The sequence below is a fragment of the Lagopus muta genome, chromosome 5, assembly GCF_023343835.1.
Source record: "Lagopus muta isolate bLagMut1 chromosome 5, bLagMut1 primary, whole genome shotgun sequence".
In the NCBI taxonomy this organism is placed as follows: domain Eukaryota; kingdom Metazoa; phylum Chordata; class Aves; order Galliformes; family Phasianidae; genus Lagopus; species Lagopus muta.
The window spans coordinates 21,209,563-21,227,267 of NC_064437.1; the positions used below are offsets into that span (position 1 = coordinate 21,209,563).

The window sequence follows — 17,705 nt, forward strand, 5'->3', positions numbered from 1 at the left end:
CATCTCTACCAGCTCTTTTGTTATCTTGTTATTGTTACAGGTCTTAATGACAGTTGTAAACCATAGTTCTGGATGCAGGGGTTAGTCCACCCTGGGGAGGAGAGGGAGAAACAGCAGTGTGGATTATGGAAATATGAATTGATCTAAAAAGCAGCTCTCTTGTAACAGAATGGGACTCAAAGAAAGACTGGGGAGAAGCTGGTGAAAAGACGATGGAATATGATGTGAAAATGATCATTTGAATGCTTTCCTTTTCATTCCCAGCTGCTGTGTTCTGGTGAAAAGGCATGCATTTGTATATCTTAAGGCTGGGTGAAAAAGGGCCAGATGAATGGAATTACTTGTTAGATATGTTTTCATTTTGAGACAAATTATGTGCATTTTAATAGACTGTATGCATACGTTAGCCATTTTTGATCATACAGCTGTGATACTGGGGGACTACATTTTATTAAAAATGTTCCTTTCTGTTTGCTTAAATAAGTATAGTATTAATACTTGGCTGTCATTCAGATATAGCTTATCAGCCCACTGAAAATAACTGTTAGTGATTTGGCTTATTCTTGCCTTCTTCAGTGATGTGCCAAACCAAAGAAGAAAAGATTAATTGATGGCTGAAACAGTGATGACAATCATTTGGAACAGCCTCCAAAAAGGCTGCCAAACTGTCATGTATGATGTCATTGTTGACTGGCCTCGGTTGCCCTCAGAATATTCCAATCTTGTCACCTTATTTTGCATTATATGCTTACTTATATTCTCTCATCTACTTGCTTAGTTCCCTCGATGCATTTTATCTTCCTTATGGTGCTTCTGTTATACTTTCAGCATTGTTTTTGTCTGAAGCTTACTGCTGCTCTTTGAGGACCGTCCTAATTATCTCAGTCTCTTTTTATAGTAGGTACTGGATGTCATGTTCTTGAATCCAGTGTTTAGCATTTAAGTCTTGAAGTGTTGCTTAAACTAATCAGTTTACATTTTGTGAAATGGAATAACTTCAATTTACTTTGTGTTTATATTAGCAAGGTGTCTGAGTCAAATATCGTGACCTAAGTGTGATGAAATCCAGGAACCAGTGCACTCTGGTCTCAAAGAAGGAGGCTGGTCACTGTCTCTGTCTGCAGCAAGACCGAGGGGAGGGTTGTTGGTGGGCGGCTACTGAAGGGGTCCAGGCTGCAGCTCTGGGGCCATGGGCAAGGAATGAGGAAAGGTGAACCGGCTCCAGGCCGGTGCTCAGGATGGAAGTCAACAATATTTTTTTAAATTTTATATAAGAATTATGTCTTGTACTCCTTTCTTACGTGTGTATTTGCAAGGCTTTGTGAAATAGTGCACATGAATGAGTGAACTTCTTCTTTGCTTTTTCTTACCTCAATTTGTTTCATCTGAGTCAGTCTGTGTACAGTTATTAGCAGAAATACAGTTGGTAACAGAAGATCACATCTGAGAAATAATCATCTCTGAAGTCATAGTGCATCCTGATGGCTGTCCTGTGTCCTTCAGTGGTAAGGCCACTGTTAGAGGAAACGCTGGGAAGTGCAATGCAGCTCTAGAGCGTTAGGCCAGTTAAGGTCAGGAACTGGGGAGAACTCCTTCAGTAGGAACAAGCAAGTGTGGTGTGGGGAATGTTTGGGTTAGGCCTGCGCACTCATGGTTCTGTCCTGCATGTAAGGGAAGCAGGCAGTGACTTTCCTGCATGGGACAGCCTATGTTTCCTGGCCAGCTGTTGGATGTGGCTGCTTTCTCCTCAGAGCTGCTGGTGATGTTCTGCTGTGCTGCTGGCCTTGGCTGAGCTGACCAAGTCTGTGTGCGCTTGAGGAAGCGATGACCTGATAGTGCTGCATTATGAACTATAGCAAAGGTGCAATGGCCCAGACTCAAATGATCCAGGCACTTCCAGCCACAGATGAAATGAATGTGTACTACTCGCTTCCTTGAGGAAAATCACATGTACTTGTGTGTCAGTTGCTTTTATTTCTATGTGATCCATCTGTATGTGGTGCTACAAGAGAGATGCTATAGTTTGGTTGCTTTTTCTCTGTTCCTTCTTGTGGTTTTGTTGCTTCTTTTTTGTTTTTTGATGCTGTCAATGGCATTTGGATTTGTACTGGGTAACACTTTTTCTTGCAATTGTCTTTCATTGCTACTAGTGATTTTTGTTAAGCTGTTTTATAGTAAGGCTTAGAATTTGACCTGGAAAATGAGAAGTATGTTTCCTTCATGAAAATATCTCAAATAATAGTAATTATGAAACAATTCTCCCAGTGGTTCCTTAGAAACTGACTTCCTTTCCCAGTTCCTTTTCTTTTGGCCAAAGATCCTTCTAGCTTAAGAAATTCAGCCCATGTGCCAAATGGGTTTCACTACCCTTTTCACTACCATGTGGTTCATCTACTTCCGCTACTACACAGCAGTGAGCACTCCATTGTGCTTTAAATTTAGAGCCCGCTCTTAGTTCTTGGAACATCTCGCATCATTTATCAGCATAAGTCACTGCTACAGATATTCTATTTGGATGCTATGCCAAGATCATTCATTCATTTATGTAGTACTTTGTATTAATTGCTTCTAAGGTTCTGAATTACAAAGAAAAATATAATTTCACCATAATTTGTGCTGTGCAGTAATTTTTTGGGGGGGAAAAAAAAAGATGGGAAGTTCTGATCCTGGAAGAGCATCACCTTTTTGCTGTGAGTCTAAGACAGCTGGTCTATTGAGCATTTAGGTAATGATGCTGTCACTGAAATTGTATACTAATAAAATGTCATTTATCTTATTCCCTACTATGTGATGATAGAAAACTTTCTGTCATACTTGTGTCATTTTTGTACAAAATGCAATGAACTTCAAGATAATGAATATTATCTTAAAAGTTAAATACACCCTCCATAGTATTTCATTTCAAGAGTGGAGATGGAAGAGCGCATTTCTTTTCCAATTTTCTCAGCCCTCTAACATGGTCTCCCTGTCCATGCATTTGATTGGTGCATGCCATACAGCTGGTACACACCTAACATCAGAATGTATGCAGAAATATTTCTCTTGCTCACTTTCATCACCAGTTATTGGATAGATGGTAATATTTTAATCTATATTTACACAAACCAGAACTACCTTTGAGAAGAACAACGTTGTTGATTTTTAGGTTTCTAATCAGAGTTCCAGAAAAATTTAGGGTTCTTTAAGTGGGTAAATTAATCTGTGCTGAAGCTCTTATTGTCTTGGCTATTCTGTTATTTGTGACTGCACTCTCAATATCTGTATGCTACAGTGGACAGTAAGATATGACTTAGTTATGACTGGTTAATTGTTCCTGAACCTTATTGTGTAGGTAAGTGGAGAATCCAAGGTTTTTTTAATCCAATGAAAATCTCAGTCCTGAAACCTTAGGAAGCCTTATTCTTCAGTCTCTCAGTATGGTAACAATGTCTTTTGAAGTACCGAAGTTAGTTAATGTATTTGTTCTTTTCTCCTTCTATAAAGTGCCTTTGAGGGATGCTCTAAACCCACTAGAATCTCAATACAGATCAACTGTGTCAGGATTGAATTAGGTGGCCAAAAATATACACTATCTGCAACTTAATCTAAAAATCACAATTTAAAAAGCAGGTTTGTTCTGAGGGAGCTGGGATTGCCCATTGTGTTGTTGGTTTTTTTTTTTTTTTTTTTTTTTTTTTTTTTTTTTTTAATGTAGCACAGAAGTTCTTGTGTCATGCAGTTGGGTTACCCTGCCATTTTAAAACAGTTTTACTCATCCTTGGTGTTATGCTGTGAATGAAATGGTACTATATGCATATGACTTCCATGGGCCTACCCTATAATTACAACTAGCAAGCCAATTAGTAATAGCTATTAATTATTAATGTCTCTTACGCTATTTCAGAGAGTTCTTCATAATTTGCCTTTAGACCTAGAGGAAAATTTGAGAACTCCAAAGGGGAAAACCAATAAGGTTAACTACTTTGATCTTTCCAAGGTACAGAGTGGGACTCGTTTCTTAGCCTGGAAAACTTTGTTTCAAAGGATGTGTGAAAGTTGGAGAACGATATTGCTTGTGCTTCAGAGACCTTGTACGAATCATACAGTGCTTTCCATTCTCTTTTTTACAAGAAACTTTGAAGTCCTGTAAATTCTGAGTCATATTTACACTTCATTTAACGAATGTAGAAGTGGTAGCTGAATTACTTCAAACTGGAGATTACTGAGTTTCACAGTTCAATGTTTTCAGAAAAGAAATATAAAAAGCATCCATGTAGTTGAATGCAACCACAAAGTGCTGTACCTTAAGGTGCATTTTCTCAATTATTTCCCAAAAAGGTTTTGCACCTCCACCCTAAACCATTTGCATTTGTCTTTTTGTATTCTTTCCTTTGTGTGTGTAAGAGGAACGTTCTGAAAGCAGCTGATAATTTTTTTTTACCCTATGAAATTAGTAGATGATCAACAGAATGATGCATATTGCACATAAAGGTTAAAAATAGTTATGGAGGCCTGCTACTAATTTCCATACTTTAAACTTGGATTTCTGTGAATGTGATTTAAGATGAAATTTTTTGTTATTCAAACCATTTGGGCCTTACTTTATTGTAGCTACTACTTTTTGATGAGATTTCTAGCAGTGGTAACAGCTAAGTCTTTGAAATATAACTACTGCTGCTAGCTTCACATGGGTCCCTGCTGTGGGTGTGTGCAGCTTCACAAAAAGGAAAAGGAAAAGTCAGCTGTGAGGACAGAGCAGCTTGCCTTTTCACGGACTGTTTTATGTAGGAGCATTAGAATTTCACCTTAGTAGAGCCATAATGATGAAGAGCTCAACGCTGCAAGATGCTAAGCAGTCTGACTTTGATTTAAGAATGAATCTAAATCTGTGCTTAACTTGAAGCATTTAAATATTCCCATTGAAGTTGCTGCTTTGAGTCAGAAATATGTCATGACAGTCTTAAATCTCAAGTAGATCCCTTGTTTGTATGTTTGAACTGACATAAGATAACCAAAAACTGTGTTACCAAATGGTGGGGAGAAAGTCCCAGAGAGTCAGTTGAGGACGCTAGGAGATGAACATGGAGATTGCAGTATGGAAACTGGTAAGAGAGACTTTCTTCCTTGGATGGAAGGCATTGAGAGAGAGGTGAATAGGGATAGGAGGTTCTTGGAAGAGTTTTGAAGGACAATTAGATGAAATACTAAAGCAGAATAGCAAGTAGCTTTTTGTCAGTAAGGAAAGAGAGAGAAACAGTGTTTAATAAAGTATATGCAACAAAGACAAAAAAAAGAGAAGTTCCCCTTTTGGTGGGGGTGGAGGAGGGTCTTTAAAGAAGGAAGGTAGATAAATAAAGAGACAAGAACTAGGAAGTTATTGAGGAAGAAAACATTTGAAGAAAAAGGATAGTGGGGAGGAAAAGGCACAAAAATGTTTTATCTAGGTTGATGACTATTTGACGTCTTAGAATTCAAGATAATAGAGATAAGGATAAGTAGTTTTTTGAGCACTGATTAATGTGAATGTTTTTGTCAATCTTATTTGGATTGTGTCATTCTATAATTCAAATTCTATTGCATACTACCTATCTTATTTAGGCCTTTTCTTCCTGGTTATGCTGACACACCTATGGAGTGAACATGGTGTGACATAATCTTAGAAAGAGACTGTCCCCTTCTTGAGAGGTGCTGATGCAATAAGTAGAACAGATCTAGGTGGGGATCTAACTGCTTGGGGGTGGGTGTTATACTGCAGATAAATGCAGAAATAGTTGAAAGGAGGCAGGAGTTTTTCTGAAAGGCAGTGTCTAAATTGCCATTTTTGAAGTGATTCAATATTCTGAATATCTTAAAATGTTCCAACTGGAGAATATTTTCAATCCCTTAACAGAGATTCACAAGAAAAAATTCAAGTTTCCTTTCCTCTTAAATGTGAACTGCAGAATATTGCAAGAACAAAAAGTTACTGGGGAGAGTACTTCCCCTGTCCTTCTAATTTTAGAAATTAATTATATTAAATGTCAATAATTAAATATTTCAGTAGTGTAGTATTGTGTAGTCAGCTTCATTTCTGGTGATTCATCAAGCTTTGTCTGCATTTAAAGAAAAAAGGAACCTGTTGAAGGGTGTAAGTTGAAGTGGGGGGGAAAAAGCTCACAAACTCACTCATACTTTTGTAGGGATGCACTAAATATGCTGGTTCTGTAATATACATCAAGACTGGTGAAATCTTTCTAAAGAGACAGCTCTTCTACTTTCAGTTGCTGTGAGATGCCCTCCAAAACTCACTGTACTTTACAATGTACACAGCTACATGTTTGCAAATGGACCTGCCTGAGGTATCTGTTTCCATTTTCACTTAGCAAATTAACAGTCAGAGCCACATATGTGCTTGCTTCCCTAACCTGACGCAACCTCTGTGTGTGTGATGTCCTTTCTGCTTTGTGGGATGAAAACATGGAAAGGGAGACACATGGAGATTGTAACTTCACTGAGTTAAGCAAGGCCTTGGGGGGGGGGGGGGGGGAGAATTCCTGCTGTTGCCTGACAGCGTTAAGGGTACCAAGTTTTGAAATTCCAGTGCTTTGAAATTGCAGCCAGGGAAAGGTAAATTTGTTCTTAGCTGACAACTGCAGAGCATGAATCAAATAATTGTTTGCAGTTCTGATTATGAACTTCCAAAGATTTCCTTTTAGTTGAGTACGATATTAGAAATGAAAATGAGATTTTCCTCAGTGAGGAGTAAGGTGTGTATCTGGAATGTAATCTATCCATTAATTTTGCATAAGGGTAAGATTGAGTTGCTAGGACTTGTTTTCTAGGAAAATGGTGTGTGATTTTTAGAAACATCATCTACTGCCTTTTCCATTGCTTCTAAAATGATGATACACAGACTTTGCTGTTTGGGTATAAAACAAACCAAGGAAAGCTGAATAAATCTGACTCTGTAAGTGTCTGTATTATCTCTGTGTGTAATCAGTGTGTAGGAACAGGCTTGGACTGTGTAGAGCAATTGGTGCAGTAATTAATAAACCCACTGGACCGTGAATGTGTGAGAGAGTAACTTGCTGCTGATATGCTATAGATATAAGTATTTTCTTAAATACTATTTCCATTTTTTTTAAGCTTTGCGTCAGGGAAACAATATCATGCCAACTGTAGTTGGTATGATATTGATTTTGTGGTTTTATTCTTTCCATTAGAGTTTGTGTAAGGAGTGAGATAGCAATCCTTTGACTTAGTAATTAAAATCAATTGTGTATGTGACTGTATGTGTTTACTCAGTGCTTCAAAGCAAATACGTGCTCTTTAACTTGTTTTCTACAGCATCTTTTTAGTTTCCTCTGTGCACACACCTTCCTTCCTGAAACAGTGGCTGTTTTCTTTTCTGAAACTAACACTGTGAGAGCCCAGAGTGGTGCTAATCATGAGGCAGTGTGAATGGAGGATAGCTTGCTTTCTGAAGATTTGACAACCTTTTGTTTTCAGAGATTAACGCATGCTTTTATGAAGCTTTTAAAATAAAAGATGATAAATGCATTATGCTTTTTCAGGAGATGTGCATTTTGACTCAAGAGTGAGTCCTGCCTGAGTTGTGGATCGGTGAAGACAATGACTTGTTAGGAAGCAGAGCTCAATTCTGCTCAATAGAAAGGTTATTGACTTGAACTGTACACCGATAGTGACTGCTTATGTGGATATGTGAATAACAGCCATTTGCATTTTAAATCTGTCTGGAAGCATCTTGGGGGCATCTTATTTTTCCTCCATTTTAAAAATCTGACTAACACCTGTAATTAAGGGGGAAAGCAGAGCCCTGGAAGCGAGGTAGGACTTGCAGCCATTGATCTGTGTAAACCCAGCTTACGCTGTCAGGGGAAAAGCAGTCAACTGCTGAGCTGCTTTGTCACTGACATAAGCTGGGAGAGGATTTTTTTTTTTTGTCTATGCTGTTTATACACCAGTCTATAGACCTGCTGGCTGCTTGAATTTTAAAGAGCGGAGAGGTTTAAAGACCGCTCCCTGAGGGATGCTGCCGCCAGTTGGGAAGCGAGCGGGGCCGCCCCGCAGGAGCTGAGCGTGTGCCGGGGGCGGCGTGAGGCCTCGCTGTCCTGCGGCCGGAGGCACGCGTCGTCTTCGGGTCACCGGCTGGGCTGCTGAGCTGCCCCTGGGCTTGGGGCTGGTTCTTCCTGTGGGATCGTTTATTCTGAGAGGATGTGCTGGAAGGCTGGAGTGAATATGTTTCTGTACCCTGTTCTGAATCGTTTCTGAGATCAACAGGCAGCAAGCCCAACTCTCAGTAGTATGGAGAAAAGAACTTACTATAGTGTGATTATAGGTGCAGATTTGGAAGGAGAATTTGAGTTGAGATACTGAGGCCCCTTCCCAAAGTACACCACGGTGTGCTCAGACCCCTCTCCTCCTGTGCTGGGAAAGCTGGATTCTGAAAGATTTCTTGAGCTCCCTTACGTGACATAAAAACTCTTGAAAATTGATTTCTTCATTCTGTGCTATTAGTTCACATAGTGGAGCATCATGTATCTTTAAGATGTTGCAGCTAACAATGTGTGCTGTATTTGAAGGATTCATTTCTGTCTCTTTCTTTCCCTGGACTTTTCAGCTCTCGCTGATTAACTTCCATGGGTTCTTTGTGTTTTACACTTACAACTGTTCCAGGCAGATGTTTGGAGCAAATAGTCATTGTGTGTGGGAATTTCAGTACATAGCTTCCCCTAATGGAAGCTGGCTGCTCAGCGCACAGTTGAACAGTGTTCAAGCAGGAGGGTACTAACATCCTTGATCCAGTTCTTAACCCCATCTGCATCTCTGCAGTCTGTTTGCCTTTTCCTGACTGTGTGCACCTCGCAGGATGCCTTTATAAGCTCCAGTGTAGCCAGTATAGTCCTGTTGTTGGTCTCATACAAACAGAGAACCCTGTAGCTGTGCTGACCCATACAAATGCCATCTCTTGTCCCTTCTTAGCTCATGTGTGCCACAGAAGGTTTGTTTTCCAAGCTGAGTGTGACTGTTGGGAAAAACTGCTGTTTCTGGAATCCTGTAAGATCGCTTTAATAATTTCTGCTAACAAACCTGCAAATCACTTTTTCACCTGAAAAATTTTTACTAGCTTGGGAGCATTTTTATATCATAATTTATACCTTTATTTGTCACTAAACAACTTAGTAAATGCTGTGAGAGAGAGCAATGCTATTATATTATTGTACAAATATAGCTCCATCAGATTCCCTCCCTTTCCCTTTATGAACAGAGTTGCTTTCTTTTGAAAACCAAAGGGTTAATCATATAAATATCTCTCTTGGACCAGCAGAAGATTTCCACGATTTTCAGTGTTTGACCATGAGACATGTATAGAGTCGTTATACCTCTCTGTAATTCATTCTGCTGCCAACTTCATTCCCTTTTCTCTGCCTGCATTTTAATTGAAACAACATTTGTATTTTTGAGCCAGGATCTGTCAGAAGTCCCTGTGGCTAGTCTGTGGTACAAGTAGCAGCAGACGTGGCTTACCCATATGGTGTGGTGCTTCTTGTAAAATCCATATGGCCTTGTTGAGGGGAATCCCAGCGGGGATGTGAAGGGTGTTAATACCCTTCAGGCCAGGCCTTTCCCTCCTGGGGCTTCTACGGCATTGTCTTTGCAATCTGCCGAAGCACAAACTTAATTCCTTTTTAATAATCAATTATTTCAGTCCAGGAACGTGTACTGTATTTTTTTTTTTTTGCAATCATATGCTCCTCAAGTTTATTATTATTTTCTATGAATATTTCTGGATATTTGTTTTAAACCAATCTTCAGGGGAACTGCTAGCAAACAGAGATAAAAGCCTTTTCAAAATCCTAACCCTGTTTCCCTTGCATTTACAGGAAGTGCTGAACAGTGTTCCAAAGTTCTGCTTTCCTTTTGACGTCGAAAGGTATGTTGCAGTTATCATTTATTTAAACATTTATATGAAAGGGTATTTAGTGTGATAGCAGGGAAATATTTAAAGGACAAATACAAATACAGTACAGAAACATGCACCCATGGATGAACATCACAGCAAAACACAACTTTTCTGGAGTTGTAAGGGTATGTCTTTCAGGATAGAGCAATATTCTGCCTCTTGATTATATTTACTCCTGTAAATTATATATACTCCTGTATCATTGCAAACAACGTCTGTGTTAATATCAGCATATAATACAGTTTTGTTCAAGCAGCAACCATCATAAAAAAATGTCACAGGTCTTTAGGATATAAATACCAGTACTGGAAATGTGTAGTTTGAGTTCAGAGAAATTAAAACTTTAATTGCATGGAAGTAACTGAACGTGCAGCTGATTTTTCTTAGAGTAGACTTAAGAGCTAATTAATAATACATAATAGTCTTACCTTTCTGGTATCCATTACAGTGTGGCATCCATGTAATGATGCAATAATTTAAATGGTTTGTATAAAAAATTTTATTAATTAAAACACTTATTTGAACTTGTCAAACTGATTAATGGTAATTAATTTAATCTATCACACTCACTTCTAAAACTCACATTGTCCGAGTCAGCAAAGATGGAGTTAAAAGCGTGATTTGCATAAGGAATAAAGCTGCAGGCGGCAGCGCGGGCTGAGCCGGCTGCAGGGCAGCGTTGGCAGCGCTGTGAGCGAGAGCCCTGCAACAGCGACCGGCAGTGCGGTGTCAGTAGTGTGGTGCAAGGCAGGGACTTGACAGGAGAACATGGCTCGTACAGACTGTCATAAGCACAACTTCTCTGAAGAAAACTAGGCTCATTTAGCCGTTTATAGATGTTTAGTTGTTTGCATTTTGAACTGGCTAAACTTGCTGCCCTTCAAACTGTTTTGATGACCTAACCAGTGCTGTTCGTGTTGGCTGTAAAGCACTGAAGTCCTTAATGTGCTCGAGACGTATGCAGTATATCTGTGTAAAACTGATAAAGAAGATGAATAATGAAAATAAAAATTGAGGATAACAGAAAAAGGTGAGGCTCCGCTGCTGCCATCCAGTGGCAAGAATTTTATCAGTGGCAGCAAATAATTATTTTCAAATAACTACTTCAATGTTAGCTGTTTCTGTTTATTCATTCAGAAGGCACTTAGTTGCTTATATGAGACTGATAAACTTAATCAGAATTCTGTGGGAATATATTACTTTAACTGAGTATCCAAATGATGGGGGGAAAAATGATACAAGTTATGTGATGTTTGTTGTTTGCCCTTTGTCCCTCTGCTTCCAAGTACTTTTTCACCTCTATGTTTGACCAAAGAGCAGTGCTCTCAGATGGGAAACTTCTATAATATCCATGCACCTTGGCAGTTGGACGGAAGCTGGGGTGATTCGTGGAAGCTGAGGTGCATGTTCCATTGACTGCTGACTGCTCAGCCTGCACGCAGCTGCCTCTGAAACCAGTTTCTGTACAAGCGGCTTCTGCTTGGCAGGGGTTGGGAGCTGGGCTGTTGGGACCTGTGAGGGAGTACAGGCAGTGTGGGGTCCTGGGAAGTGAAGGTGCTTGGGCAGGAGAGGTGGGCTGAACTGCCGTGGGCAGAGACAGAAGTACTGGATGCCCATGCAAGAGTGTCTGCTTCTCTTTACTTAACTGTTTGGGAGGAATAATTTAGGGCTGTGTTGTGTTTATGCTATTCAGTTCAGACATTTTCTACTGTAAAGGCATGTTGCCACTTGAAAATAAACAATACAAAAACTGTATAGTTGTCTTTTACTTTCCTGGAGTTGGATATTTTTGTTTTGAAAAGTATGGGACCAATGCAGACAAGTATTGATAAATATGTTGCTGTAACTCCTTTCTGTGTTTGTTTTATTTTTAAAAGAATGCTGTAGGTGTGACAAACACCTAGTTTTTTTTCTAGCCATAAACATGCTTTTCACTTGTCTACTGAACATTTATTTTCTTGCAGGGAGAACAACCACAGACCATACAATGAGTGCCCCCAAGTATTTTACAGGCAGCTTCAGTGGCAAGTTCTGTACAGAAAGCTTTCATTTAAGAGAAAAGCCAAGTTTCTATTTCACAGGTTGAGCTCATTGTACTTTAGGGAATATAGTTTCTCAAACTGTATTGTGAGATCTATCAGTATATAAACCACTGAGAGCACTTTGTGATCCTTGTAAGAGCTAGGAAAGACTAGAGCAGAAGTTGAATTTCCACTGATGCTAGTGATTGAGGTATCTGGAATAAAAAAAAAAAAATGACTTCGTTCCATACTTTGCTTCTGGGCATTCTTGCATGCAGCAGAGTTTCAGGCAACAGTGTCCTTTTTATTAAATAGATAAACAAAACTCATTTAAATAGTAAATCAACGTTCTTGAAATTATGAAAATAATGTAATTAAAGCCCTGTCAAATCCCAGTGGTAAGTCCATCGTCACATTTTCCTCTGCCTCACCTGTACTCAATTAGTGAATGAATTGAAAAGTGGATGAAGTGAGAATGTGTTTGATTTTGTTGTGTTCACTATATGGTGATCATGGACTAAGATCTAGATTTGATTCTATGTGATACTGCTTACATTATCTCACTAGAAATACAGACTTCCATTTGGATGTATGAAGTAGCTGTAGACTATTTAATTATCACAATTGCATACTGTGAATGGTGATTTAAAATCTGTGGGTGACTCCCATTAAATATAAGCTGAAAGTCAAGCCAAAAAGGCACAATGGATGGCATGATGTGTTAACCATTACTTAAACTTTGAGATATATACATACATGTATATAAATAGAAAGCAAACACTTAATTTTGTTACTAACCCAGTATAGCTTACATTTTATGCTGGAGAGGATTAAGTACTGAATTCTGCCATAGAAGTTCTTGAGCGTTTACCCTGAGAGCCTACGTCTTTTTTTTGCAACTGAATTGTTTTAGGATTTATTAATTACACAACTGCACAACTTTTACACTGTTCATTTGTTGATAGTCATGAATAAGTTTGCTTTTTCTCTGCTGTGGAACTCCTTTCTCTGTTTCTATTTGTAAGAAACAGGAGGATTGTACTTTTAAAAAATGTAGAGATTTTATCACTTCTAATATTTGCTAAGCTGATTTTTAAGTGTCAGAGAAAAGCACCTTGTCTTTTTTGTTCTTTGTAACCTTCATGCAAATGCTACATGATTATTTTTCCTCTTCTTTCCCCTCAGTGATCTGTATTTTCACTCTCAACCTCAAACTCGTGTAACTTGCAGAGCCCCACCTCACTCTCTGGCTGTGTTGGTAATTTTGCTGGAAAATTGAGTGAGCATGCAGATGTTCTTCTCAGTCACAACTCAAAATCAGTCTTAAATTTCACTGTCACAGTTTGACTCTTCAGTTTTTCTGCACTTTGATTCTCTTTCCTTTGTTCCCTCCTCCATAAATACTTCTGATCTCCCTTTCTCCTCCTCTGCTTTTTCCCCTTTAGGTTGTATTTCTTCTGTTGTTTGTGTAGTCCCTCTGTAGCCAAGACTTTGGAAGGTGTCTGTAGGACTAATATGGAGATAAGTGCCTTATTGGTTTCACCTACTGTGCCCACCCAGTCACATGGGAAGGGCTATGTTGCAGAGCATAAGTGGCTCTGCTGCACATGCTGTAGGAAGATTACTCGTTAGATGTAGAATATTGCTCAAGTATGGGAACTACTGTGCCTATTATTTAGCTCACAAACTATTAGAGTCAATGGCTAAACCATTTCTGTTGGTGTTTTGAGTAGCAATCTCTGGCTGTGGAGATGATTTGTGGCTTACAGAAATACTCAGTTAAAAAGTCAACAGATGAGAATAGAAAGTACTTAGCTAAGAATATATTTAATGTTTCAAGCTGTATAGATAAATTATAACATCTCCTGAACACTTGAGTCATTCCAGTCAATCTGCAGGATGAGTTAGAAACTCTGAAATGTAGTAATCTTGTACAACTGAGTTTTTTCCACTCTTTATCTCATTGTATTATACACATATATATAACATAAAATGTAGGCATATGAGAAAAATCTGTGTAACAGCAGGAGGAACCCAAGTGGTGGAGTCATGCTCACAGGGTGAGTTTAGAAGCAGAAACAATAGATGCTGTTGGGGATAGTAATCAGTGGAAGAAAATGGCTCAAGCTGAGGTTGCAGAGGCCCCACTCCTCCCCATCAGCTGGTGCTTCCACCTTTACATCAATTCCAGCATGAATCTCTCACTCATTTTTCTCTGATCTGGGGAGAATTAGGGTCAGTGGTTGGTGTGCTTTACTTTTCAGTGTCAGATTTGGAGAAAAAATACACTGAAATTTTTCAGTAGCAGTTGCCTGTAGTTAAGAACTGAGTAAGCTGAGTTAGTGAGTTGAGTAAGAATTGTGCCTTGCTGGTCAAGCATATGTGTGTGACACATTATAATTAATGTTACCTGTAACTTTGTTTTGTTTAAAAAATATTGACTGAAATCTTTTCTGCCATGCATGGTTTTTCATTGTTTGGAAACAACAAAATCTCTCTGAAGTTCAAAGCCCTTTAGGAATTCCTAAGTGTGAAGGGCGATTCATTTCAAGCATACTGTGTCTCCTAAGCAGATAAATTTGGAAGAAGAGCAATTCTAATTAAGAATTAAGGATAAATGTGATGGTTAGACATGTTGTTTTTCATTAGAAGAGATTTAATTCCTGCCTTAATCAGCTCTCTCAAGGCAGCCTTGAAATGCAGCCTGCACAATGGCTATAGTGTAAACAGAGTTCTTTAAAACAGCTCTTTACCTGCTCTGTGTGTACCAAAGAGCCTTTTCTGTATTCTGCTGATATTAGAAAAATTTTAAAAACTGCTTTTATTCATATAGTGAACTGTATTAGCCTTGAAAGAGCCCATTGTAGTCTACAGAGTTAATAAGTGTTTACACACATTCTTTGCTACTGGTGATTTATTGTTGTTAAACTAAGATTAAATGTAAGCAGGCCACGCAGGAGCTGAAAGGAAGGGGGGGGGGGGGGGGGGTTAGCAAGACAGAGGAATGAGGGAGGAGGAGGTCAGCGACAGTTTGCAATAGCGTGCCTGTGCTGTCTCCCTGCAAGTGAGCAGGTCACTTGTTTTGAAGTAATCCACAGGCCTGAGTTCTGTTTTTTTTTTTTTTTTTTTTTTTTTTTTTTTTAAAAATATGTTGTGAATCTTGTTCAATAGATCCTGTGCTCCATTGGAAAGTACAGGTAACATTTTGGTTGGGAAATTCTGGTAGGTAGGAATTGCGTTTATCTATGTTGATTTTCATCTTAAGGAAGATTGGTAGAAGCATCTTTGCTGTGATTTGGTAGTGTGGCCAAAGTCATGACTTGGCTTCAGAGGCACGGGACCCAAATACCATAGCTAAAACTTGTGCACATAAAAATATGCAACGGGTGTATTAAAACTGTTGTGCTAGTGCTTCTTGAATGTTTTGTGTTGAGTTCAGACATTGGCATTATCAATCAGTGTGTGGAAATACACAGCCATCATTAGCTTGTTCTTATATGGCTGGCAAACAGTCAGTTTCACTTCTGCTGAAGAGCGGCAAAAAAGCAGGCCTCCTTGCTGCCCTCAGGTCTTGCGTGGAACTTTTGAATTAGCAACCTAGAATGAAGTCGGTATTTGAAACTCTGATTAGAAAACATGCTGCAGATGATTGGTCTCTGGCTTTTGTTAGCTGTTCTTCTGAAGCAAATGAGACCAAATGCAAACTTCTAGGTTGTTTGTGGAGGTTCAGCCTTGGAGCTTTTCTCATCTCGAGCATCCAGAATGTGCTGCTTACAGCTCCTCCTAAAGTCTGTGGGATGCAGCTTTCAAGCTGGGCTGTTCTCACACCAACTGTGAAAATGCTGCGTAGTCTCTCTTGAAGGGAAAATGTTGAGTTGGAGGTGGTGAGATGGCATTGGGATTGCCTCCTGCTGGACTGCCATAACTTGCCTGTGCTATTTTTAATAAAATCTCAGAATTAAATCATATTTGGTCTCATGCATTGAAATTTTTACATGTGCTTTAATTGCAGTACAGTATATTCTCCTTTGTCATTTTCCAGTGTTGGGAAGGGAGGAGATAAATGAAAGGAAGATTCCTTACTGGTGTGAGATTCTTTAGGCTAAGGAATTGTTTTTAAGCAATAGTGGAGCAGAGGCATACGGCATGTGTGTACACAGTACATAAAAAGCAAAGCCTGCATAGTGGGGCATCTATTAAGACAGCTTTTGTAAATAGCTTATCACGTTTGACTGAGGTACTGTACCCTAGGTGGAGCACAGGGTGCTGGCAGTGCTGCTGCTGAGGGACTTTGCAACACTTGGCTGTGCGCTGACCTGAGGGTTTCAGTGGAGATTTGCCTCTTTATTCCTGAGAGTAATAGAGACTTGGATAGAAAATGGCTTTATTGGCAGAGGAGTAATGAGACAACGTCACTGATGCTGTTGTGTCATATGTTATACTCAGGCAGCATCCTAGTTATCCTAAAGAAGCTGAAAAAAATTAAGAGTGAGAGCCATCAAGCATTTACTAAAAGTAAAGAGCATACTAGGTTGGTTCAGTTGACTGAAGATATTTGAGGAAAATACTTGTAATGAATTGAGCTTTATTACAAAACTTTAAAGAATAAATCTGTTAATGATGGTGGATTTCTAATGATCACATTGGACTAGATATATATTGTTCTGTTATTTGTGCTCAGGGCAGGCTTTTATTTCAGGCTAATCACTGTGGTTGGAAGGGATGTGTCCAAATGGAAATGAGTGGGAGTTTGGAGAGTCTGGGCAGTGGCATCACTTGGCCAATCTTTGAGCTCTTCTCATCATCAATTAAGCATTTGCATGTGTCCCATTTTAGCTTTATGCCTTTGATCTCCTACCTTTTTTTCCTTCCCATGGGTAACTTTTTGCTTTTTATTTTGGTGAAGGTTTTTTAAAAATATACGTATTGTGGGGGATAAATGGGGAAAAAAATGCACTTAGTGGGAGATGAAAGATAGTTCTTAGATTCTGAAGGAATTCTTTTTCAGCCACAGGTGACATATGTTAACCATATTGCTCTCTAGCAGGTGCTTAGGCATTCTGCTGAAGATGATGTAAGAATGAGAAAATAAGGCTTAGAATTATAGTCAGAACTGCTGTGTTACCTTTTCAGAACTTCTACAGTGCCCATTAAAACTTTGCTATATTTTACTTTTGACTATGCCATGCATTACCTCTCCCAATTGAAAATGCTGAGTCTACCTAAAGCTTATTTTTTTCTGGGAATTGTTGAAAAAGTGCAATATGTTTTTCTTTGAATAAGGTTAAGATGTAGTTTTTGTTCTTAAGTGCTTATATGGAATGCATTTCATGATTTCTATGAAAATCACCCAAGTTTGACCAGACTGAAAAGCCAGTTTTAAGCTTGCAATGTGCTTTACTTTATGAACAGTTCTCTTCCCCTGTCTCTATGATCTTGTAATGTTATATTTTTTCTTTTTTTTTTTTTCCCAAACTGAAGTCCCAACCATTCTAAATCTGTCTTTATAATTCAGCAGCTGCTTTCTCTCGTTCTTATTTTCCCTACTCTGTGCCTTCCATAACTCCTGCACCTTCTGTTCTGTGTTGTGGGGGTCTGAGCTACACACAGCCCTTGAAGCGTGGGCTCACTGAGGTGGAGGTGGCCAGGTCTGGGTGGTGCAAAGATGGCAGCAGGAGTCATGGATGAATGAGGGAATGGGGCTTTTCGGTGCCTGCAGAAGAGGTGGGATGAAGGACGGA

General features: G+C 39.1%; 1 protein-coding gene across 2 annotated transcripts in view; it reads left to right on the forward strand.

Annotated features, from left to right (window-relative positions):
* DENND1B (DENN domain containing 1B) overlaps nt 1–17,705 on the forward strand; it is a 144,857-nt gene that overhangs the window by 38,752 nt on the left and 88,400 nt on the right. For both annotated transcript variants that reach the window (XM_048944265.1, XM_048944266.1), the window contains exon 4: nt 9,864–9,913. In XM_048944265.1, the coding sequence (XP_048800222.1) occupies nt 9,864–9,913 (50 nt within the window). The remainder of the gene's footprint in view (nt 1–9,863; nt 9,914–17,705) is intronic.